General features: G+C 44.4%; 1 protein-coding gene across 15 annotated transcripts in view; it reads right to left on the bottom strand.

The window, feature by feature from the left end:
• Positions 1–25769, bottom strand: part of LOC147712744 (polymeric immunoglobulin receptor-like) — a 325822-nt gene that overhangs the window by 25097 nt on the left and 274956 nt on the right. For all 15 annotated transcript variants that reach the window (XM_086923400.1, XM_086923402.1, XM_086923403.1 and 12 more), the window contains 2 exons: positions 25127–25246; positions 21605–21624 (listed from right to left, as the gene is read on the bottom strand). In XM_086923400.1, the coding sequence (XP_086779526.1) occupies positions 21605–21624; positions 25127–25246 (140 nt within the window). The remainder of the gene's footprint in view (positions 1–21604; positions 21625–25126; positions 25247–25769) is intronic.

Below are 25769 nucleotides of genomic sequence, written 5' to 3'. Positions count from 1 at the left end.
AGTCCGAACGAAGAAAAGGTGACAAGGAGCAACCGTGAAAACCAAGTCGCCTAGCTTCAACCGCAAGCTGGCATGGATCCATGGTTTGTCCCGGTGGAATGCTCCAGAGTTCGGACTTCCATAAGTTTGACCAGGAGCTCGTCACAAGGCAATCCAGCCAACCCTCACCGAATCCGGACTAGCTGAGAGCTTCGAGAGACCCTGGAAGAAAATCGCCAGAAAAAATTTCTAAGTCAGAAGGTAAAGACCGAGACCTACCGTGAGGGTTACCCGCACAGGGCTCCATCGCAGTCGGCCTGAAACTTTGACTTTGACCAGGTCTATCGTGACCAGATGTCCCGATAAGGCGCTACAGATTTCTAAGTGCTATATAATGCTAAATAAATTTGAATTCAAATCTCTGGTTCCCTACGTTCGATTTTTGTAATTTTGGTGTCATTTTAAAGATTATAATATTTCCTGTTGTTATAAATTGGTGTTGGATTTTTATTGTGTTTTTAAATGCTCTACATACCTGTCTTTGAAGTTAAGTCTGCCTGCTCGCAGCCAACCTACCAAGGGTTGAGCATGAGAATAATTTTCTAAGACCTTTTCTGAGCCAAATACTGTGTTTGTTGCCTAATTGCCAATGGCAGAAAAATATTTGTCCCTACTAGTAATCCACTTTCCAACAATAATTATATATATAAACCACATAGGGCACATTTTTATTTCACTGTTTTGGCAGTTTATATTCCTTTTAATCAAACTTCTGAATATAGGTAGTCAAATGGCATTGTTCTTGATACACCCATGGACATGGGGCAGGGCTGGATGGTCAGTTAAAGGATTTCTTGTTTATGGTAGCTAACAAAGGACATAGTCACCTTGCCCCGTTTTTAGGTCTTGACTGAGACAGTGTAAGGTTTGTCACTTGCAAGACATTTTGTTACTTTAAAGTAGTTTAGAGCCCACCCATAAATTACCATTGTCACCCCACCCCCTTCGCTACTTGCCAAACACTATCCCTTCCCTCTTTTCTGTCTTTGCTTACCCCGTTCCCCCAACCCCATCCCCTTTTGCTGATTCCAGCCCTTCCACCAGAAAAAGGTCTATGATTTATCAGAGTGCGTTTTCTGTACACTACCCCCTGCCCCATACCACAACCTCATGTCTTTGCTTGCCCAGACACTCGCCCCTTTTGTTGCTTGCCCCTCCTTACAGAACAAACAAGCTGTGGCCAAGACAATAGGTCTCGCCATTCAAAATCTATTTGTTTTGTCAATGTGTTTTTGCCATTTTGTACAGCAGCACGGCTGCTGTGCAGCATGGCTGAAAGTAAAAAACAAGCACTATGACTCATCCAGTTTCGACCATATCATATCACTTTTTAAAATGTACTTTCGGCCATGGTGCACCTCAATCACACTGCTGTGCAACATGGCTAAAAGAAATGACAAAGCCAATATATCTTGCATTGGCAAGACCTATTCGCTTTCCAATGCTTGCTAATACATATAAGCACCCTCTGAGGTAGGCTAGAAAGGTTCAGAGGGCAGGGTTCATTGCATTTAAGAATTAGCACGTGCACTTAAGATTTACATGTCCTGACAGTAAAAAAAACTGAAGTCATTTTTCACTATTGTAAGACTTCTGTCTTCCATTTTCTGACACTGGGTTACCTTTTTACTAAGCATGGGCGAATTTTGCAAATCTGGCGTTTGCGAATTTGCGTATTTGCGAACTCGCAATCTGCAAAATCCACGAATTCTCGCGAATTTGCGGGTTTTTTTTGGGGGGGGGGGTTCGCAAGGGTTTCTGCCAGTTCGCGAGTGTTTTGTACCAGTTCGCAATTGCGAACTTACTTGTCGGCTCGCAACGGTCGCAACTATGTTGTTTCTATGTCTGGTTCATCATCACAGGTTCCCAGCACCCTCTGTTTCACCGCTGCAACCCTCTGTTTCACCCATGCCACCCTCTGGTACATCAATGCCACCCTCTGGTTCATCATCACTGTAGATTATGGGGGGGGGGAAGCAAGCACACCTGCCCTGCTTCAACTGGCATGAATTAATTTGGGGTTGGTTTAATAATGTGTCACTGTTTTAAAATTCCAGTCTGGCACCTGCTTCCTTATCTGTAATTTGCTTTCTGTTGCAGTGCAATTTTTTTTTCCTGGACCTTTGTGGCCTACTTGTAGCTATTCGATGAGCCTGCTGTGAGGATCAGAACAGGATCATACAATTGTTGCAACTAGCAACTGAACTCTGGAGGGGCCCCAGTTAGGAAGCACTACAGGGAATGGTTACTAATGATGAGTTTGAACTTTTGCACCTGCTGATTGCTTTCAGTTTTGCAAAACTAATTTTTCTGCAATTTCGCAGGATTCAGGGGGCGCGAACTTGCGCGAGATCGAATTCGGAAGCCGCAAATTCGTGCGAATATGCGATTTTAGTTTTTTGCGGCGTGTTAGTTCGCAAGGTTTTGTGCGTTTTAGCGAGCCGCTTGTAGCTTAACGACGCAAAGTTACCCTTGCGGTCGTTCACGGGCGCAGCCATCTTGTTTGCATGACGTATTTCCGTTTCCGGCCGCGATGTGTAATCTCGCAAAGTGTGCGGCTCGCTAGTACAATTTCGCGTGTGATCGCGAGGAAAATCTCGCGCGAACTTACCCACGCGGTCGTGAACAGGCGTGGCCCTCTTGTTTCTCATTCATTGCTATGGTTCTGGGCATGCTTTTTGTATCCTCTCTAAATCTCTGCCATCCTTTGCTTGTTTGAAGTTTTTTTTAATCTATTTTACTTATTATCTATCCCTTTTTTTTCTAGCCCTAGATTTCTGTGTTTTCTCCTACTTTTGGTTAATTTTAAACTACTTCTTTAAACTCTTTTCTTTTCTTCTCTTCCCTATTCTATTTTGTTTATTATTTAGCTTCCTTTCCACCCAGACCATGGTGAAGGGAGCCGGGAAGCATCCCGAGAAGGGGAAGGGTCCCGCACCCCGTGCCCGGCCTCCGGTGCGGGCGTTTGAGGGGGGAGACAGTCGCACCCCGGGAGATCTTCAGCCCGGAGGAGGTGGTCGGACTAATTTTTTATGTTCAGCGCCGCCTCCCCAGGACCATCATGGCAGGCGGCAGTATCGGTAGCGGGTATGGGATCCGGGAGCGCCGGAAGCAGTGGGAGAAGGTGTGCCGGGCCATGTACCACCACTCTCGGGTCCGGCGCACCTACAACCAGGCCACCTACAGCTGGACGGATGTCCTGGACTGTGAACGCGATCTGCTCGACCTGCTTGGCCTTGAGATCCCCGGGCTTGGTGAGTAGTAGTAGCTATTTCTTTACTACTCTGTTTTCTCCTGCTCTGTGTGTTATTATATTGCAAATGTTTTTTTTTTACCAAGAGTAATAATGCTGCTGATTACATTGTAGGTAAATTATATTTCAAAATCTTTTGTGCATTTCAGGTGCACTGCTCTCCTTCTAAGTAGTGTTGCCACTATGCTTATTTGTTTTCGATTTTGTGTTCATTTCATTGGCCTGTGAAATTATGTATGAGTGTAGTTTAAAGATCTGCGTAATGCTAGACACTAAGGTTCAGATTTTTAATTACCGGCGCATCCCTGCAAAGTAGCAGGGATGCGCCAGTAGTTGTGCGCCATGCCACCACCACCCATGGTGCGCCGTACTTACAATGCGGCGCACCATGGGCCCAAAACGTCACCAAAGCGTTACGCATCTGTGCCGTAAAGGCGGCGCATTGCTGGAGTTGCGTCGCAACGATGGCGCAGCTCCATCAATGCTCTGGGGTGCCCTATCTCCCCAATGCTGCGTCAAGCCGTACGTCTGCTTCAAGCAGGCGCAGGGTTTGAGTCACGTATCATTGTCCTTAAAATGACTGATTGAAATCTTGTAGATTTCCCTCAGCCACTTTTAGGATGCGTTCACGCGCAGGAACGCCCTCCCTTGCGCCGGAACACCCCCTGATGGCGCAGGGCTTTACAACGTGATGCATCTCCCATATGCGTCACGTTGTTAATATACGCCGCACCATTGCGCCTCTTTTGTTCTGCCGCTGCGTCACAAAAGTCACGCAACAATGGAGCAAAAGAGCCGCAAGGGGCTTCTAAATCAGCCCCTACAGACTCAAGTCCAGTCCTTCCTTTGTACACATGGCGATAAGAAGAAATAGTGGTGGTGGATTGATAGTTTGAGTATTTTTTTTAATGACTGGTTAATGTAGTAGGAAACTTTAGTGTTGTCGCTGATCTGCAATCACGATGGACTTTGTCTGTCACTTCGCATGCTGCGGCATGCTGCCTGCCAATCATAGGCAAACCTTTTTAGTACTTTATTTAGTGAATTACATAAGAACTTTCCAAGTCGACGGTCCGCAAATCAAGCAATACTAATAACGTAGTAGACCACATGAGATCGGTCAATATATCCTGTGGAATAGTTGTCTATTTGCTATTTCGCCAAAATTTGTTGTTATTGTTCTTTTGAAATGTTTGATTTGGTTGACAAATATCATCCATGTTTTCTGGTCTTTCTTTCTTTCATGTTGTAAATCAGATCCCCCCAGGGGCAAGAGGACACAGGAGGAGGAGGCTGTTGAACAGGATGCAGGCCAGCATCGGGCAGGCGAGGGCTCCTTTGCTGGCCCCAGTAAGTTTTAATTTTAATATAGAGTACCTATTTTTTCCTAGCGTTCCTCATTCGATTTTTTCTAAATCGTCTTTTATCTTCTTGTAGACTGTATCTAATTCTTATCCTGCCTCGACTATGACTCCCTGTGGTATTACTAGATTATTCTTATTAGTCTGTCTGTGTAGCTAACTAAGATTGCACATTTGGCAATTCCATTGGACTCCCATTCTAGTCAGCAATAGCTCTATGCACTGAGTGCAGTCCTCCGGGATTGTCCATAATGTCTTTTAAAGTCTTCTAAATGTTTATGCTTTGACAATTGCCAACAATAAAAAGGTGAATGACCACCAAGAAAGAATAAGATACTACTTTACTTTTGGTTTGGATAGTAGGACAATCCATTCTACTGCTGTTGCAGGGACAAATCTGCACAAACAGAACTATGGACACTAAATAATGCATTGCTTAGCTTATCAATTATAATAGGTGCTGTTACACTTTCCACATACCTCAGTGATAACAGACTTTGTAGTTGAACCCCCAATCTCCTTACTGACTAGATAGTGTGGCAGAGTCATTTAGCTCCCAAAGTCACCGATGATTAGATTATCCAACGCAGGACAAGAGTACGGAGTCAGAGTCAAGAAGTGTCAGAGGCACGGACTCATGCTTGCAAAAATTCCAAAACCCTAAGCTCATCCACTCTAGTCTGGAGGACCAAAAACCACAGAGTCTATTTAAGTTTAAAAGCTTTATTAAAAGTAAACACATTTATTAAAATCAAGTTTGTCATAAAAGTAAATGTTTAACTGAAAATGGAAAAGTGCTTAGTGCTGACGATTAATTGGACACATTTCTTGTGGTCGAGCCGAGCTCTCACCTGGTTTGAACTTGATCCTGCTCGTGTTCTTAGAAGTCAAGCTTCTGTCTGTTAGGAGAAAAAGTGGTGAGTGTTAAAAATAAAAAGCAAGCATTCATCAGTTGTGCCAAAAAGTGCAGCAAGACAACAGCCTTCCCTGGAAAAAGGGACATTTTTACTTTAGAGTAGACAGTCACAAATTATTACATTGTATTCTGTTTTTTTCACATTTCTTTATTCCTCCTAGACCAAATATTATATAGTAGTGAGTGGTGTATTCTAACATTCTTAAATGTACTTTGTAGGTGGAACATCTGGAGGCGGGGCCAGCGTGGAGGTGGTGGTATTGGACGAGGGGAACAACTCTGGGGAGGAGGCGGTGCAAGTGCTGGACATGCCTGTGAGGGTTAACACGGTGGTGGCGGGCAGAGGTAAGCTATATATTCCTTACTTATTGAGATTGAAGACTGCAGAGTGTGCTTTCTGCACGGGTGTATTATAAATCAACCAGGTAGTAGCCTCCTCTAAATGTACTTCGACTTAGATGTGAAGTTTTTGGCGAGAAGAATCCCAATCAAATCTAAGATGAACTTGATGGATGGGATGAACGAAAAGCGAAAAAAGGGTGTAAGTAAGTGTGGAAGGTCGAGAAATTTAATGATGACTGGCAAAGAAGAATGATATGTGTTTGCTTGGTCCCCGAGGTGGCTGGGAAGGAAAGAATATGGTATGGTGCATGGCTGCGTGAATGATGAAGCAAGGATGGGTGGAAGGAGAACAGCCTGGGTGGGTGAAACAGAAACTGTATGTGTGCATATACTTTGAATGGATGCATGCCTGGATCATGGTACTATCTGACTCTTAGATAGCATATGTGTATCTAGAGAGAGTAGACGGTCACTGGATGAACTAAGTGTTACTTTGAAGAGCATATAACACCGCACCCGCAAGTCCGTTCCAGTGTAGGAAAGGCAAGGAAAAGAAGTTATAATTTTGTCCAAATACTACCATGAATAGTAGCAGTAGTTTGTATTGCAACTGGAAGCCCAGCATATATCCAGTTATTACGGTGGACACTCCCTACCTCTCTTAATAACTTTAGTTTAGCAGTAGTACGTCATTCATGTGTGGGCGTATCACTGTTCACTCAATAACAAGCAAAGCACCTAAAGTCATCCCATATGTCATCAAATACATCCCATGTGAAGTGATAGATAATCAGATCATTTAGCTTCTTCATTTTCCTTTTCTAGTACTCATTTGCACTGTAGGGTAAAAGCTAAATTAATTAAGCAGTAGCCCTTTTAACAGAGTATTCTTAGTGCCACCCGTAATAGAAAAGTAAGAGCTTCACCACCTGCATGTACTGGACCGGTACAGTAACGCAAGTCTGTCTCACTCATCATGGTGTGCGTCTGTTTTTCTCGGGTGCAAGTTCACTGCGCTGGCATTATGCCGGCTTGCATAAGATAACGTACCAATTTTCCTAAACAAGAGAGAAGAAGAAGAATAAGACTGGTGTACTGTCATAGTCGACTGTAATGGAAGTCCATAGTGCTCGTAGAATTTGTTCCTTAAACTCCCACTAATGTTAGAGCAAGGATGAAGAAGTCGGAGGTTACATAGATACCGTCCTCAATAGTTATGTACTGTGCTTTCAATTTGCTACTTTTACTGTGACACAACTTTCTGCTCAATCATTTTGTGTTAATCTTAAGGAGCATTGGTTACAGACTATGTCTTTCTTTCTTCATATAGTTGCTCCTTCCAAATCAAACAGACCATCAAGGAGGGAGCTGGCTCAAATGGCCCGGCAACGGAGGCTGGATGCCACTGTCGCCGAATATCGGCGGCTGGTGGCCCTGGAGGAGGAGGACACGCAGTCTACCGGTACAACAACAATATCTACTGGGACAGCTGCATCCTCCTCCGTGCCCCCACGGGCTGCCAGCCAGCACAGTGCTCCAGCTACCAAAGCCAACCGCCACCGCCGAGCAGCAAAGACAGCAGCTGCCCCCCACAGGATTTGCAAGGCACACTAGCGCCGCTTATGCCTCAGAGTGTCCTACCTGGAGCAGGAGGTCCTAACCTATAAGAACTTGGTGGAGGGCCTCCGCTTCGACCATGCCACCCTCCGCAAGGAGTATGATGCCCTGGCCGCTAAAGTCAACAGCACCCTGCCGTAGTGTCCCTTGCCCCTTTTTTAGAGACTTTTGGGGGTGGGAATTGGGAGTTGGGTTGTTTTTGGGACTTTTGAAGGACAATCGTTGGGGTTAGGGAGGGTCTTGCGGGAGATTATTTTGTTAGGGCTACAAAAATATACTTTTTGAAACTTTATCTGACCATACCTGTTTTTTACTGCTTTTGAGTCTGGTGGGTGGGGGTTTAACAGTAAGTTTGTTTTCCTGAATAGTCCTAGGACTTTAGTAGTACTACCGTCAATCTCTCTTCTCTCCTATACTCCATTATACTACCTCCAACCAAAGGCTTATCTTACCTGTAATTTGTGTTTGAAAGTAGGGCTAGGCCCAGGGCTGGCTCCACGGGAAATCGCGATTAAGGTTGGCAATCCTGGGCGGATGAAATGTCCTCCTCATTGCGGTGGTACTAGTTGTGTGACACAGTGGCAGTTGCATGCCTATGGAAAAAAAGAAAATGAAACCTGGTTTGTCCTTACTGTAGCATTACAACGGTACGATAGAGAATATAGCAGGTGACAGTACACTAGAACAGTGCCACAATGTAGCCTAACAAATGGTAAAGCATTGAAAGTATAACTTGTACTTGTGTTGGATTTCTTTGACATTGGCTACTACTACAAGAAATAGTACTGAAGCTGAGTAAGTCTAGAAAATATCCTCGGATTCCTTCACCAGCCTGTTGCTATGACCTTATCCTCCCCAGCAAGTGTGTGGAATTATTGATGTCATTTAGTCACACATCAAGCAAAACCACACAGCCCGGGGGAAGAGGGTTAGGGTTTGGAAAATGGATGGGAATGGGGTTTCTTTTTGGGTAGGTTTTGTTGAGAGAAGAAAAAAAAAGCACAGCATGGACAAACAATAATTGAAGATAAAGAAATCTTTGGGTACAAAGCTAACCATCAATCTTTTAAGTGACATAAAGGAAGTGCATGCACTACTGCATGCATTGTTACTGAAAAGTAAGTAGTACTAGAATGCGACAGTACAGAGCTGCAGCGTTTTCACTTGCCTATCTCTGTACTCAGAGAAACACTTCTTACTAAGGGTGGGCGGCCAGCTACGCTCCGTGCACGGAGTGTGCGTAGTGCCGTCTACTCCGCATTTTGCGTAGCGGGCGTAGCCAGGCGGCACTGCGCAAGCTCCGCAGACGGAGCGTAGCTGGCCGCCACCCGCCTCCCTCCCGCCCTCCCTAAATACTTTAAATTAAAAGTGTAAAATAATTAAAAGGCACATACCTTGCCCGCCGCTGCCCCCGTGTCCCCGGGGCTGGCTATCTTCATTCTGCCGTCTTGTGTACTAATGCGCATGCGCGGGCGGCCGCGCATGCGCATTTCTCACGGAAAAATGCGCATGCGCGGCCGACCGCGCATGCGCATTAGTAAACAAGACGGCAGCAATGAAGATAGCGAGCCACGGGGACGCGGCGGACAGTGGTGGGCAGCGGCGGGCAGCGGCGGGCAGCGGCGGGCAGCTGCGGGCAAGGTAAGTGCCTTTTAATTATTTTACACTTTTAATTTAAAGTATTTAGGGAGGGCGGGAGGGAGGCCTGTGGTGCGTAGTGGGGCTACGCGGAGTGCGGAGGTGGGCGTAGTTTCTCGCCGACTTCACGTAGCTCTGCGAAGCCCCACTACGCCCACTACGCCCAGGGTTACTTCTTACATTAAATTAGGTTTAAAAAATAGCCGAAGTAAAACCTATAGAAAGGCTGTAGGGATCAATTTAGAAGCAGAGAGAGATCCAAGAAATGCAGTAACACTCATAGAAGAAAACAATGGATACTGTATCTGTATGTTGTTGTAGTTATCCTGTTGAATTGGGTAAGTAAGTTGCATGCAGCAAACAATTCCTCTTATTAGCGGCACTCCTCCATTCCAGCTAACGCTTCGTCCATCAATGTTGGTGACCAGAAGACACCCTGTCCACTGCCTGCCTGGCGGATGCTGAATTGCGGCTCGCTAATGTGAAGCCTGACTCCATCCTTTTTTCCCAATTGCACAGACTGAAACCCGGCCTGTAATTATTGAACGACAAACCGGAAGTGATATATTACAACACCACTGATAAATAAATATAAGGTATGTACGCTGTGTAGTGCAAAAAGTCACACTTTGATTTTCCTAATAGACAGTACAATATTTTTGAAAGTGCGTACTCTGTCTGAGTCACCTTTTGAAGGATAAATAAGTATGGGCAAATTAATTTAGCGGATCTTTCCCCTCAAGCTAGGTGTACTGTAAACTGTGTTTTAGAACAAAATTAGACCTTCCCAGCAGTGCTCCCACCCAGACCCTTACTAAAACCAGTCGCAAAAATGTAGAAGACCCCCAATCAGATCTCAAAAAGCGAGGCCTAGCAGAAAACTGGTGACAAAACGTGCTTTGGAAGTAAAAGTAGGCCCAAATACCCCCTTACCCACCGTGGATTGTATTCAAACCACTAGCAAGCAAGCAAAAGTATCCATAGCCAGCATCGCTCCAAGACTCGAAAACCCCCCCACCCAAACACATTTAATAGAAATAATGCTAACCGTAACGAGCCCTAAGTTAAGAATAGTGGCAAAGGCTTTCTTTAACTATGCCAAATCCCCCCTTTCCCACCATGGATTTTCTTCAAATGACTGGCAACCAAAATTACACATTCTCACGAGTGCTCTAAGACCCCAGAACTCAGTTGCAAAAATCTAGAACACCCCGAAACACATGCAATCCTGCTGCTAGGGCTAACCCTAATGAACCCTAAGTTACAAAAAGTGCCAAAAGGCTTTTCCTTATGGGTTTTGTCCAAACCACTTTAATCCGGTATTAGACCTTCCCAGGAATGCCCCAAGACCCGCCAACCCACCCGCAAAAAAGCACAACACCCCCAAACAGCCAAAAAGGAAAATCTCATACTTACAATATTTCTTGGCCTTCGGTCCAAACGCGCTGTGCAGCTAGGTCATAACTCCCGTTTTCCACCACGGATTTCCTGAAAAACAAATGCAATCAAGATTAGACTGTCCCAGCAGTGCTCCCAGACCCCAAAACACACCCACAAACACCCGGAACCCCCCGAAGAGCAACTCAAAGGCAAGCAAGTCAGCAAAAACACAAAAAAAATTCCGCCTCCGATTTTGTCCAAACCACTTTTATCCGGTATTAGAGCTTCCCAGCAATGGCCCCAGAGCTGTAAACCCAGGAGAAAACTAGTAGAAGACCCCCAAACAGCCAAATAGCAAAAGTATAAAAAATGGGGACTTGGTAATTTTCTTGCCAATTTCCCAAATCACTCCACGCGCGCTCTGCAGCTAGGCCCTAACTCCCCTCTGCCACCATGGATTTGCTTCAAACCTCTTGCAAACTAAAGTATCCATAGCCAGCAGTGCTCCCAGAAACCGAAACCCACCCACAAACACCAGGAAGCCCTCCAAACAGGCCCCTGAAAACGCTACATTGAGCAAAATGTCAGAAATAGCAAAAAAAAAATCTGCATGGATTTTGTCCAAACCACTTCTATCCGGTATTAGACCTTCCCAGGAATGCCCCAAGACCCGCCAACCCACCCGCAAAAAAGCACAACACCCCCAAACAGCCAAAAAGGAAAATCTCATACTTACAATATTTCTCGGCCTTCGGTCCAAACGCGCTGTGCAGCTAGGTCATAACTCCCGTTTTCCACCACGGATTTCCTGAAAAGAAAATGCAATCAAGATTAGACTGTCCCAGCAGTGCTCCCAGACCCCAAAACTCACCCACAAACACCGGAACCCCCCCAAAGAGCACCTGAAAGGCAAGCAAGTCAGCAAAAACGCAAAAAAAATTCCGCCTCCGATTTGGTCCAAACCACTTTTATCCGGCATTAGAGCTTCCCAGCAATGGCCCCAGAGCCGTCAAGTCACCCGCAAAGAAGTAGAACACCCCCACAAGTGCTGAGTCTTTCTTCATTGGGCGTAATCCAGCCCTCTGCTTTGAGGGAAATAGGAGTTTGGAGGAGGAGGATAGAGGAGCATGTTCTTCTGAACTTGTAAATCTGAGGAATGCAGACTGCGGCACCTTCAAATCAATAAGCAAACAAGTGAAGACAGTTCTGCTGATGGGCTTGTTTTGGTGATTAGGTGATTAAAGTTTGAAATATATTAACTGTGCACAACAAAGAAAGACAGACACACAGGAATAAATGTGAATAAGGACGAAAAAGAAAGTTATTGATTCATTGTCTCATTTTCAGGGCTTGGTGTCAGTGAATAAGAATAAGGCTTCGTCATCATACTCTGCGAATTCAGGCAGGGTGAGCTCAGTGTCACCTAACAGAGAAGAAATTCCCTCATCTACGTTGCTGTTCACCTCGTCTTCATACGGCGTGCTTTCTCGTACTTTGTGATCTGGTGGTATGAGGTGCTGATTCATCTTGATCATTGTTAACCTCTCCACATTTTTGGGCAAGAGGCGGCTCAGTTTGGGAGTTACAATGCCACCAGCAGCACTGAAAACATGTTCAGAAGACACGCTTGCGAGTGGGCAAGACAAGTAGTTTAAAGCCAGGTTGGAGAGCTGTGGCCACAATTCTTTTTTCCCATGCCAATACGCCAATGGGTCAGCATTAACATAGACCTCTGTTGAGTCATTCAGATAGTCCTGCACCATCGACTCAAGGTCCTCCAAGGTTCCTCCACTTTGCTTAGCTTTTGCTGTGACCTTTTGAGAACCAAACCCAAGCCGAGTTAGCCAATCCTCTTCAGCATCCAATGTTACTGTTGTGTCTGGTGCAGATGATCCTGTTGCCGGTGTCTCTAAAGGCTGAGAGGTCACTTGTGCCACAGCCACAGGTGCAGAAGTAGATTGTTTTGACTGGGGATGGCCTGCTGATGCTGATGCTGATGTACTGCCTTTTCCTTCAATGAGCTGCCGTTCTCTTTCAAACCTCTTGGCTGACAAGGCTAGCCAACGTTTGTACTTTGTAACATCTTCATCAGCAAAAGGAAAGAATGCTCGGCCTGCCAGCGCCTTTTTGTAGTGTGGATCCAGAATAGTAGCACAAATGTAATGCTGTTCTGAGTGGATCATTTTAAGACGTTCATCACCTTGTAGGCGCTCTAATAATTTCTCCGCCAAAACAAAAGGGTCTTGGATTTTTTCATCTTTTTGAAACACAGAAGACACCGCCTTCAGTTGGTGCTCCAGCATGTACAACAATGGGATAGCTTTTCCCAAATTACAGTCCTCCTTGCTGACTGCACGCGTGAAGAACTCAAAAGGACGAAGCATGTCTGTCAGGCTTTTAACTAGCTCCCATTGCGCCACATCAATCCTCAGGTCCTTCTGAGCTGTACCCTGTTTTAAGAAATAGTGATCGAGTACCGTATACTGCTCATACAGACGCTCAAGCATGTAGAAGGTTGAGTTCCAACGTGTTGGCACCTCCTGGATGAGTGCTTTCACTGGCATTTGACGTTCATGTAGCAGGCTCCTCAGATGCTTCCGGGCCTTAAAAGAATGGCTGAAATGGTGCACATTTTTCGGCAGGTGGCCACTACCTCGCACGCTGGACTGTCTTCATCACTCAAGAATTTTTTAACAACCAGGTTTATACAGTGCGCCAAACACGGCACTAGTCACTCAGCTCCATGGCCTTAACTACATTGGCGCCATTATCTGTGGAAACATAACCAATCTGGCGTTTTTTGGGGGACAGCCAGTGAAAGACCTTTGTGTTAAACTCATCCAAAATGTTTTGTGTTGTGTAACGTTTCTCCAAGCCAAACATGGCTAGTGTTGCATGTTTCCGAGCAGCTTTAAAAACTTGGTCCGGGTCAACACCTGTGTTTAGCTTTGCTTTAACCCCTGAAAAAGAGACCCAGTGTGCAGTGATGCACATGTAATCAGCACCTGCGCCACTGGTCCAAATATCTGTTGTCAGATGTATAGTGTGAACAGCACTCTTCTGCAAAGCTGCCCCAATCACCTCCAGCATATCTTCATGTAGTGCTGGAACCGCAACTCTGGCAAAATAGAACCGGCTAGGAACCTTCCATTTAGGGCAGAGCGCTGCCACTAATTCTAGAAAACCAACCCCTTCTACAAAAGAAAAAGGGAGAAGGTCCAGAGCTAGCATTTTAGCCAGCTTAGTGTTATACAGACGCGACAGTGGGTGGTTGCGTTCATATGGCGCTTCTGTAAACAACATGTTTCTAATGTTACCCTGGACCAAGCATTTACGGGATGATGATGATGACTTCTTCGACCCAGTTACGCTCGCTGATGAACTTTTTCGCATTGGTGTCTCACTCTCTCACACACTCTTAGTGTGGCTCACATGGGGTGTGCTGCTGACAGGGGTACTGGGTGTAAGTGAAGTGTTTGACACGTCTTCTTCCTCCTCGTCATCATCAGATGAAACATCAACGTTTTCTTGACGTGCAATTCGGGCTTCCTTGATCGCCTGTAGGTGCGCAAACCATTGGACAGCGTGCTGTCTCTTAGGATGACCTCTCTGGCCTCCGGTACCATAGTTGGTACCAAACTTACCACGTCTAACTGCAAGCTTACAAATGCTACAAATGGCGAAGTTTTCCCTTTTTGGGCAAACACTAAAGAAGTCCCAAGCTGGGGACTTGAATTGTCTGTGGGGGCTGGAGGAGGCAGCGATACTGGTGGTGGTGGTCATGCTGCTAATGCCAGATGAAGTGGAGGATGTGGATTGCCCAACTTTAGTACATTGTGCACTTTCACCACCACTAATTGAGGTCGAGGTGGATGGAGGTCCCTTCTGGCGAGGAAGAAATATGAAAGCGGTACGTGTTGGTGTACTAGTTAACTCCAATGATTGTTGTGTTTCCATTGCCTCCTCGTCGACATCATCATCACGCTCAGCAGCTTCTCGGGCTAGGGTCAAAATGTCTGTTTCCTGCATGCCCGCTGGGGCTGCAGTGACGTTTATGATGACTGGGTCGTTGTCATGAGAGCCTTCATTAGCAGCAGTATCCGCCACTTCTTGTTGAGCCTCATCACACTCCATAACTATGAGACTTTGGACGAGCTTCCTTTTACGCTTAAGTACCTTTGTCAGATCATGTTGTGCCTCACTCTCAGATGGCAGTGGTGCTGCTGGTTCCCAATTGTGATCCGTATCATCAGAAGGAGGTGTGCTTGAAGAAGATGTAGACACCAGCCTTGATCTCTTCCTTGCTAGGGGTGTGGAAGACAATGAATGATCATCAGGAGGAGTGGCTTCCTCAAATGATACCTCGCCTTGATTGTCGATTTCCTGATGTGCCCCTACTTCGGGAGGAACAACTATTGTGGGCACTTGTGACCCTCCATGCACCTCTGCTTGTGCATCTCCTTGTGCTGCCTCTCCTACCAATTGTTCTTGGGCTTGTACTTACACATGTGGTTGTTGTTGCGGCTGTGGTTGTTCAACACTCGTCAGATGAGTTACAACAACCTGTGTTGATTGAGGGACATTGCTGCTACTTTCTTGCGATGAGCCAACATCACTGGTCGATGGTGATTGAAGAAGTACACTGGCTGCCTCTGCAGCACTCAAGGGCTTGCACTTAAGTTGGCGTGGCGGTGGTGGTGGCACTGAGCCCAATGGAGCGGGGGTGCTGCTCCCAGCTTGGTCCCCAGCAGACCCCGCTGCTGCTGCAGGCGTACTTTTTTTTTTACTCCCAAAAAATGTGGCGGGCGGCACACCAGTCTCCTTGGTAACTTGCTTCTTCTGCTCCTTACTGGCAACTTTCTTGCTAGAGGAGCTACGGGGAACTTTTTTTGGGGCCATCTTCTTCAGAGCAGGTCAGTACAGCAGGCCGCAGTTGCACGAGTTGCAGAGTTGTCTGTGGCCAGACGTGACGTCGCGTGACGTTATGATGCACACACACACCGCTGCAGGACTTCTTCCTGGCACTGGTGGTTCTCTTGAGTCTTGTGCACCTAAAAGCAATGGAAGACAGCGGAACATCAGTTCAGTTATACACCCCAAAAAAACGAAAATCACAGAAAAATCAGCACAATCCCAAGCCATCCAGGCCCTCCATGATGTTTAAATTCAAGACACCCCACAAAAAGACTAGGCCCATGCATCACTCACTACCCCTGGGCATAAAGGTTGAAAGCTAGGCAAAATGGTTGCAGGCCTAAGAACACTGCCTGCATTCAAAATGGCCCCCTGCCTCCCAGCACATGGCCAGGGCCTGCCTGTAGCAGCACTCAAAATGGCCCCCACCCACATGGCCTGTCCCCATGAACACCCCAAAAAATCAAAAAACACAGAAAAATCAGCACAATCCCATGCCATCCATGCTCTCCATGATGTTTAAATTCAAGATACCCCACAGAAAGACTAGGCTCATGCACCACTCACATCACCTGGTGAAAAGGCCACAACAACAGCCCAAAAAACGAACATCACAGAAAAATCAGCACAATCCCAAGCCATCCAGGCCCTCCATGATGTTTGAATTCAAGACACCCCACAGAAAGACTAGGCCCATGCATCACTCACTACCCCTGGGCATAAAGGTCGAAAGCCAGGCAAAATGGTTGCAGACCTAAGAACACTGCCTGCATTCAAAATGGCCCCCTGCCTCCCAGCACATGGCCAGGGCCTTCCTGTAGCAGCACTCAAAATGGCCCCCACCCACATGGCCTGACCCGATGAACAACCCAAAAAATCAAAAAACACAGAAAAATCAGCAAAATCCCATGCCATCCATGCCCTCCATGATGTATAAATTCAAGACACCCCACAGAAAGACTAGGCTCATGCACCACTCACTACCCCTGGTGAAAAGGCCACAACAACAGCCCAAAAAAACGAAAATCACAGAAAAATCAGCACAATCCCAAGCCATCCAGGCCCTCCATGATGTTTAAATTCAAGACACCGCACAGAAAGACTCGGTCCACCCACCACTGAGTACCCCTGGGCAAAGGGACCCAAAACAGCCCAAAAATCGAAAATTCCAAAATTGTAGTTGCAGCAACTGTAATGCCCCAAACAAACTTACTTGTGAAATTTCTAATCCAAAAGTGATCCAAAGAAAGTCAAAAAGGCCTGAAATCCAAATATCCAGCAGCATCCACAAAAAGTAATCCTTCCAGGTGAAGAATCCGAATGAAAGTGACCAGCACATGAAGAAAGCAGTGGGAGGAGCCTGCTGGACAGGAACAGGAAGTTGGAGACTGTGGAGCACTTCCTTCCTCCCCCCCCCAAAAATGGACTCCTTGCACTAAAAAGTGCAGGCAAATGTCAGCCTGAGAAGTTATTATGATAAAATCATCATCTCCAGAAGGTTTATGCTGCTTGCTGGTGGATTTCTTGTGCAGAATTGCAAATTTTGTATTTTCGCGAGTGCGAGATTGTTGCTGCCTGCCACATCTACAAGTTCGCAATTGCGAACTCCCGCGATACATGATCACGGCGTACTCGCATTGACAAACTCTCGCAGTGCAAGGTGGCAAGCCGCGATGACGTAATCGCGCTCGCCAAACTCCCGCGGGATCCCGCAGCAAGATCCAAAATGGCACAGCACTCGCAAAATATCGAGAAAAACAACTCGGCAAATGCTGAATGACGGTAAGTGAACGCCGCGCGCCGCAAAATTGTATAACCAAGAAAAAAAAAATCCGCTGCGTGCGAATTTGGGGATTTTCGGTAAATTTGAGAGCGTTCGCGGATTGCAAATTTACCGAAAATCCGCAAAATCCGCGAGCGGAATGGATTTTCCGCCCATGCTTACTTTTTACATTTAATACATGCTTATTGTAGATTGGAATCAGAGATATGCTGTTTGTACACAAAATAATTTTAATTTAAAGTCATCTTTAATGGTAAAATTTGATTTTGTTACATTCATGCCTAGATGTGGACAGGATGGGTCTCCTTACCAGAATGGTTGGGGAAGGGCTGTATCTTATTCCACTTGCACTTTGCCCACATCACATATGGAGGAATTAGGCCTGCCCAGCCTTTTCTCACCCCTGACACTTTGAAGCTCTTGATCAGGGGAAGAAGTTTCAAGACCCAATAGTGGTGGTAGGTAACGAAAGTCCAGCGAAACCAAGGCTGGTACCATGTATAAATAGTGGGCCTTCAAAGCCTCTCATTAGAACACTGTGATTAGGAAGATGGGCTATCCTGCTACTTGAAAGACTGCCTTGCTTTGGGAAGAAGGAAGACTGGATCAGCTTGCCTTAAAATCAGGCTACCCAGAGTGATTCCAAGGGTCAGTTGGCAGACCTCTTGTGTGAGCTACAAGGACACAACAAGCTTCAGACACCTCCTTGCATCTGTAACTTGTGGACATGCCTACCCCTTGTTGCGGGCCTCTGCTGGTGTGAGTTCTAATCCCCACACCTTCTGCCCCCAGGTCCTAGACCCATGGCTGACAACATTGGAAGCTCTTTCAAGAAGAAAAGGTGAACATACTGAACTTTTGACTCATCATAACATGAACAGATTCGTTTTCACAGAAACTATGCCACTTGCAATGATCAGCAATGCAAAGCTCCAGTGAGACTGACAACTTGCGCCAACAGTGACCATCCACGATGACCAGCAATGCAAGACCTGTACTTGACACTACAGGTATGACAGCCCATGATGACTACTAAATGTAAAGCTCCAGTGTGGAATGAATCATTGTGCTACAGCAAAGACTGACCTTCTATCAACTTCCAAGGTGAAGGAAACTCTTTGCACCGGACTTTAAGTAGATAACTCTTCAGTGGGACTAACCTGCTCCCTGTATCCGACCCATGCTCCATCGCGGTTGCCCTGAACTTGTGAGGTTCCCCCGACTGACGTGATCAGATAACTGTGAGTGGCTCTTTGTGCAATTAGGTACCATTTCGCAAAAAATAAAAATATGAATATATTTGGTTCTGCTCGCTTCATTTTTAATGTTCTGCTACTATTTTATTTACCAAAATCGACTCTATTTTTCTAAATTGGTTTGGAATTTTTCTTGTGTTGTGTTTTCCCATTATTATGTTTTTGTGCCAAGCAATCAAAGGGCTAAACACAGGTTAATTTGGTGACTTTTGTGGTTTACCCTGACAAGGCCTGGGGTTGTTACATAAGTGGGGCTTTCGCCCTCCTGAACCAATAACCAGATGTTTTACAGTTAATTATGAGCGTTTTGTAGTGCGTCAAGTAGTTCCATTGTAGTACAGCTTTGCATGTTAGAAAGCGGATTGTGAATGAGCCTCAATGAGTCTTGGTAAAAGTAATAGGTATCCTTTTATTGTAATGCACAGGTAATCATTACAAGCACATCCATGCTTGCAACATCTCTTTAAAACGTATTACATATAATTATGTTCCCCCTATAGAGATATGCAAAGTACAAGAAACCATATAAGCATTACTTTTCAGATTTTGGTCACTTAGAATTTAGGTGTGTGTTGAAAGGTGGATTATTAGTAGGAGTAAGAATGCACCTCCTACGAGCAATAAGGCCACAATGTAACACAATATAAGGTCCAGTCCACATCTCAAAATATTTGCCCATGGTTCATCCCTTGGTAGCTGGCTGTGAACAGGTTGGCTTAACTCAGCAGACAGGTAGGTAAAGTATTTTACAACAGCAATACTTCAAACATGCAATAAAAATCTGACACCAATTTATAGAAACAGGAAATATTTTAATCTTTAAAATGACACCAAAATGACAAAAATCCAATATTGGGAACCTTAAATATGGGATATATAAGATTAAACGCTTTCTAGCACTTAGAAACATATAGCGACAACTTGGGATATCCTGTCAGGCTTGACCGAGTCAAAGTCAAATTTTGAGGCCAATCACGATGGACCCGTGGTCAGATAATACGCTAAGCGCAAGGCCGCAGTCACACTTTTACCTTCGGACTTAGAAACTTTTTCAGAGCATTTTCTCCCGATATTGAGCGGTCCCCTCTAGCAGGCCTATTTTGATGTGACGTTGTCAGATTGCTTCTCAGTGAGGCCCTGGGCAAATCCTGGAAGTCTGGAGCACCGGAGCATTCAGTGGGATGAATCTGAAATTGAGGTCGGGTAACAGTTGATGATTGTCGGCTTGACTCTCGACATTGGGCCGGTCCACTCATGAAGCTTTTTCTAAAAGTTGTCCCAAACTTCTCCAAATGTTCTGGAACTGCTGCCTGAAGTTCCTCTTGAGGGTGCAAAGTGTCCAAAATGTAAACTCAAGGGTATAGAAGCTCTGCGAGGGTCCTTGGACGTTTGGACTACAGTTTCCACAAGGCCCCTGGCCAAATCTTAAAAGTTCACTGGACGCACTCCAGGCTAGGTACTTCTTGAGGGAGATGGTGCATGAAAACTCTGTTAACCTGTTGCTTTAAGGGAGTCCACACCTTAATCATTTTTGAAGCAAGGCAAAGTCCTCAAGGCTGGAGTTTCAAGTGTGCAACAAGAGCAATCCTGTGTGGCGCAGACAAGGGTTCCAGCAGGGCAATCTTTCTTCTTGTAGTTTCAGGTACCAAATTCTGAGTTGCTATGCAGCTCTCACCTATTTATTCAATGATCTGGGGCGACGAGCAGGGGCTCAAACCTGTCCAATGAGGTGTATGGTATCACTCAGAAGCAAGACAGCTTCTTCCAAAGTGTGGTATGGCTCATTTCCATTAATAATCCCAATACACCTTCTTCAGATTCCTTTCCTGTGCGTGATATCTGGCTGGGGGTACTGGAAGTGGTGATATATAGGCCTGGCATTTCTTGCTGTCCTGCTTACCTTTGAAGCCCAGTTTGACTTTCCCAGACACCTTTATGATCCCTTCCCTGCAGATTTAGAGCTCTCTTTGTCAAAAAACCTCTGCTCCATGCGTCCACTTATCACCTTATCCAAACAGCTTGCCTAAGCTTGTTAAGGCTGACCAATCAGGATAGGCAGCTCTATGGGTGGATTTTGGTTTACAGAAAAAAAGTTCTACACCTTATTTTCTTTATTAGTTATGATATATTCAACAATGGCATGTTGTTGGATTTATCTTTGCCCATCTTTTAAGTCTTTGAATGCCATTGTTTAGCCCCTTCTTAGCAATATTTATAATTAAATAGAATATTCAAATGTCCGTCTATGGAGCTAATAATCTGCAATGGTGGAATAAAATTGCAGGTTTTCTCTCACTAGGGCATATAAAACATATTTTATAATTTCCTTGCTTATAGTTACATGACACCCAACCTCCGAGGCACCTACGGCAAGACCTTAGGGTGACATAAGTACAAATAAGGTAGTTTAATACTTTGGAAGTACCTTTGCCACCAAAGTCAAGTTTACATGTCATTTACTTTTTAAAGACAGACTACGAAGCTGGGCTGCCTTTAAAAATAACTGTAGGCACAGAGAAGTGTACACTCCAGTGTGGGAAATCTGCTGGGCCTCTAAACCCCTTGCACTATAATATACTAGGGACTTAAAAGTAGTTTGAATCCCCCTTGTCCTATTATATACTAGGGACGTATATGTGGTTTGACTCACCCTTGCCCAATTTACACTAGGGATTTACAAGAATCTGTCATTGCCAATTGTAATTATACCTAATAGCCATATACCTTTTTTGTCACAGCAATAGTCCTGGGCCTGTTTAGCAGAGCCCTGGGCACTGTAAGAGTCAGTTACCACCAGTATCAGTAAAATAATGGGGGTGAACAGGGCACAAAGGATGACTTTCTCACAGTGGGATATCAGTGGCCTGAAATCACTTGATTATATTGCTGAACCTACGCAAGTCTTTCATTCTAATCAACAGTGTAGCCATAAGGCACATTCTGGATGCATAACACAGTGGACTATTGTTTGGTGGTCGAACAGAGCTCAAAGTCATATCTTTAATAGCCTTCCCATTCAATTGCTAATGGTCACATTTCCATTGCATCTAAAAGACAAGCACACCACAGGTGCATCATAGACAATTCTTGCAGGACAGAACTTACCTTACTTGGGTTCTTTGGTTCTTTAGGTCATCAGAAAGTTCAGTGAAAGGTGGAAAGAAGAAAAAATTGCATTATAGAATAGTTATAGATCATGTTTTTTTATTCAGTACACTTTAAGAATGATGCAAGAGTCTTGAATAGCAATAATAGGGGTGTTAGAAGAGACAATACACGGGGATTCCCAATAGTTATTTTGGATGTTAGACTATGGTATGGTACAACTTGTGATGGTAAATATCTGGAATCACCACTACAATACAACAAATGTTTATGGATCCATCCTTTGACAGGGATGGTTACACAATGTACTATTTGTTTCCATAGTGATTTAGATATTTCATAAAGTGCTAGGGTTTATCTTTCAATTACTTGTTCTATAGTCTGACAAACACAGAATGGGAAAGTAAAGCACAAACAAGAGTAAATTACTGTAGGTTGTGGAAATCGGGTTACTAATGATTAGGGCTCCTGGTTTTACGGTAATAATTTTTTTGACGTTTCCGTCTGTGTTATCCATATTTATTTTTTGCTCATTTTATCTATATTTATCCATATTTATTGTACATTTTGTGAAAAAATTAAGCCAGCATGTGTATATTTCTACATGTATTTAACCAGTTAATTTACACTTGTGCCTTAACGCCTAACAGGTGTCAATGATGTAAACACATTCAGGTGATAAAATATGCACTTACAAGAAAGCATTCATATTTTAGACTTAAACTGCTGTTTAAGGAATTTTATTAAAATTCCTTTATTTTTTTACCGCACAGCTATTGGCCTGACAGTCATGATTGACAGCATTCAGAATCACTCAAAAGCAACTCATTTTCCGTTTTTATCCGTATATTAAAATAAATACAGACAGGAAAGTAAATGGTATTCAGTCTGTATTTATCTATAAAAATCAGTAAAAACAGTAAACAGGGAGCCCTACTAATGATACATCATGTTTTACTGAACTACTGAATCATTCTGTAATCTAAAAATTATATTCCTTTTCCCAGGAAATATGGAGGCTTCGACATTATTGCACATAATTGAGATGTTAGCCTTGTCTACATCTACCACCTCCTTCTCAGAGTACATATTGACAATTTAACCCCACCTTTCAGGAGGATTGTTTAATAGGCTTTAAGTCCCCCAGTCCTGCAGAACAGACCTTAGCTGCTAGCAATCAATCAGAAAACACTAAATAAGTAAGTGTAAGATCAGATCATGTCATTTACAAATAGAGTAGCATACAATTGTGACTTAATAAAGCAATAATGAATCTGAGTGGACAGACATTAGTAAATAAAAATTAAGTTCACCTTTTATAGCCAGAATGGGAAACTAGACATGAATCACTGGATAGGATTGTGTAGCTGAATTTAACCCATTAGCTGCTGTCGTCGGCCAACGGCCGTCGCGAGCACTACCTCAGTAGTGCTGCACACGTCTGTTGGCTGACACGGTCCCACCCACCCAATAGAACGCCTGCAGCATGGCGGATTCAGTGCAGTGGGTTAAGAACTGTTAGAACACCCATCCTGTGACCTGAGACTGAAGTAAGCAGAGACCCCTAGACTTATGCCTGTTTAGCACTTCCCTGACTTGTGCTTCTCCTCTATCCCTTGTTTGCCACATTGGCCAATTGAAAAGACCTGCAGTTAACTTTGTATGCCTGGATGACATTACCATGAGTTAAGGTTGTTTGGTATAAGAAATGGATATAGGGGGTAATCAAAGATTGACAGTTTGCAAGAAAAAGGAGAAAATATACTTTCCAAGAGCAAAAAGCGAGAGCAAGAAAAATATAGAGTAAAAGATGGGGCGTTAGAAGATGAGGTATTTGTTAACACCCAGAATCTCAAAACATTTGAGTTGTAAAGTTTAAAGAGAGTACCTGCTACAGTATGAGGCAGCAGCGGAGCCTAAAATGCATAGAAATTGTTGAATGCATCGTGGAATTTGATGCATTCTGACTGGAGTTGTGTAAGCCTTTGGCTTACTCACAGTCATTGATCTGAAATATCTTGCAGGACACACTGACATGCATTAAGGAACTGCATTAAGGGTCAGAGAAGCCAACACATCAAAGTCACCAAAGGCAAAAACCCATAACAAAAGGACCGAAACCCGAAAAGAATCATAATAATTTCAAAGGGACCCATTGTGGGATGAAATCTGAGAGGAATGGATCATTTGTCAAATGTCCAAAAAATTGAATGGTGAACACACCAATGAAGATCCTTAGACAGAATCCAAGTGTGTACATCGAGTCTGGGGGTGCAAGGCCACATACAATATGAAGCAACAGCCCACATGTGTGTCTTCAATTTCATTTAGATGATAGATTCCAAGTGGGCCCTTACAGGCAGTCTTAGGACCTGATTACAAGTTTAGTGGTCCTGGAGCGGGCCACCATGTGAGCGCGCCGCTCCAGGACTACCAAACTCAACCGCTGGCCACCGGCCAGATTACAAGTAAACTTGTGGTCTAACGGATGGGCCTTTGGCATTCCCACGCGGTGCCTATTAAAAAGTCACCACAATGGGAAAGCCAAACCCAGTTCCAGCACGGCATGGACAATAAAGTCCATCCCGTGCTGGAGCAGGGGTGAACGCACATTGAGGAGCACAACCTGTGCCCCCTTGCAGGCAATCCTTGACCCTGAGGCAACATGTATATTGGAGCCTCTGATCGCCGCGTCACCACCCGGGTTTGCTGATCCCTGGCTGTTGCAGTGGTCTTGTAGAGGTGGGACCCTGGCACTCAAAATGCAGAATCAGACCACCAGTGCGGCAGTCCCCACCACTACACAGCGAGTACCGCAGTGCTATGGACCGCCGTTCCCATAATCAGGCCCTTAGTATTTGTAGATGGTTGAAAGAGGATGAAAATTGCCACAGCACAAATCTGTCTCGACAGCTCGAATGACCAGAAGCCTTTCTTTTTTGATTGCAACAATTTGACTGTTTAGTGGTATACCTTTAGCTAGTGAGGCTAATGTCGACCCCAACCAAGGTTATTATAGGCTCTATTCTCAAAGTGTCATCAAAACTAAAGAGGATTCTTTTTTTTCCTTTCTTTCTTTCTTTCTTTCTTTCTTTCTTTCTTTCTTTCTTTCTTTCTTTCTTCCTTTCGTCCTTTCTTTCTTTCTTTGTTTTTTCTTTCTTTCTTTCTTTCATTCTTCTTTCTTTCTTTTGATTTTCTTTCTTTCTTTTTTCCCTCAATTTCTTTGCAATTTCTACCTCCCTTCTTTCCTCAGCCCGTCTGCCCTGTCTTGCCTTGTCTTTTCTTACTTCCTTCCGGGTTTTGCCTCCCTCACGTACATCCTCCTTCAATCTTTATTCATTTACTGTGGTTATCTAAGCTGTAGTTACTTAAAAGGATACCAGTTTTGAAATTTGAAAATATCCTCATCAGAGCTCATTTCTTTATATGGTCCTATTTTTTTGCAGGTTGCGCTAACTTTTCCCATCTTCATGACACAATAATCCACTCTGAGACTGGTGTGTTAAAGCTCAGTAGGCCTACCTTGGCCAATCTCGGTCTCCTGGACACCAGCAGCAGCTGGATTCTCCTTCCCTGAGTAAGAGGGATTTTCCAGCTCACTCAGGCTGATGTTTGTCCTGAAACTGCCGACGGAAACCAAATCTGTGCAACAGAGAATCAGAAAATAGAAATAAAGGAAGGTCAATAACTTACGCAGTCAAGCACAAAGATCTCTGTCCCAAAAGTGCACTCCCTTCCCACTACCAGGGGTGTTTAAGACTCACCTGTAGGCAGCATTAAAATCTCAAACTGATCTCAGGTGCATATACATCACATTCCACAAACACAAAATGAGCACCCTAAAACATATGAAGTAGCTAAAGCTGATTCAATTCACATAGAGTCGTTTACAGAAAAAAAAACAATTGCTTCCTCATTCAGGCAATCCTCTCGGAAAATATTGTTTTGATTTTAAACCAATAGTATCAGTTTTCCTAAAAAGTAAGTCTTTTAAGCAAAATGATTTATTATATCATTTGCCGCATCAGCGTCCATGAAAAACTCTAATCATTTACCATAATTGACAGCAGTTATCAGTGACCAAAATGTTATACTTAATTTACACAGTAGGCAAAAATAGAAGTTTTCACTTCATATAATTTTTGAAGAAACAATGCAATTTTCA

This window comes from Lissotriton vulgaris, chromosome 5 (assembly GCF_964263255.1).
Source record: "Lissotriton vulgaris chromosome 5, aLisVul1.2, whole genome shotgun sequence".
NCBI classification, from domain to species: domain Eukaryota; kingdom Metazoa; phylum Chordata; class Amphibia; order Caudata; family Salamandridae; genus Lissotriton; species Lissotriton vulgaris.
Note: the sequence above shows the minus strand (reverse complement) of the source record. Positions and strands in the feature narration are given on the sequence as shown.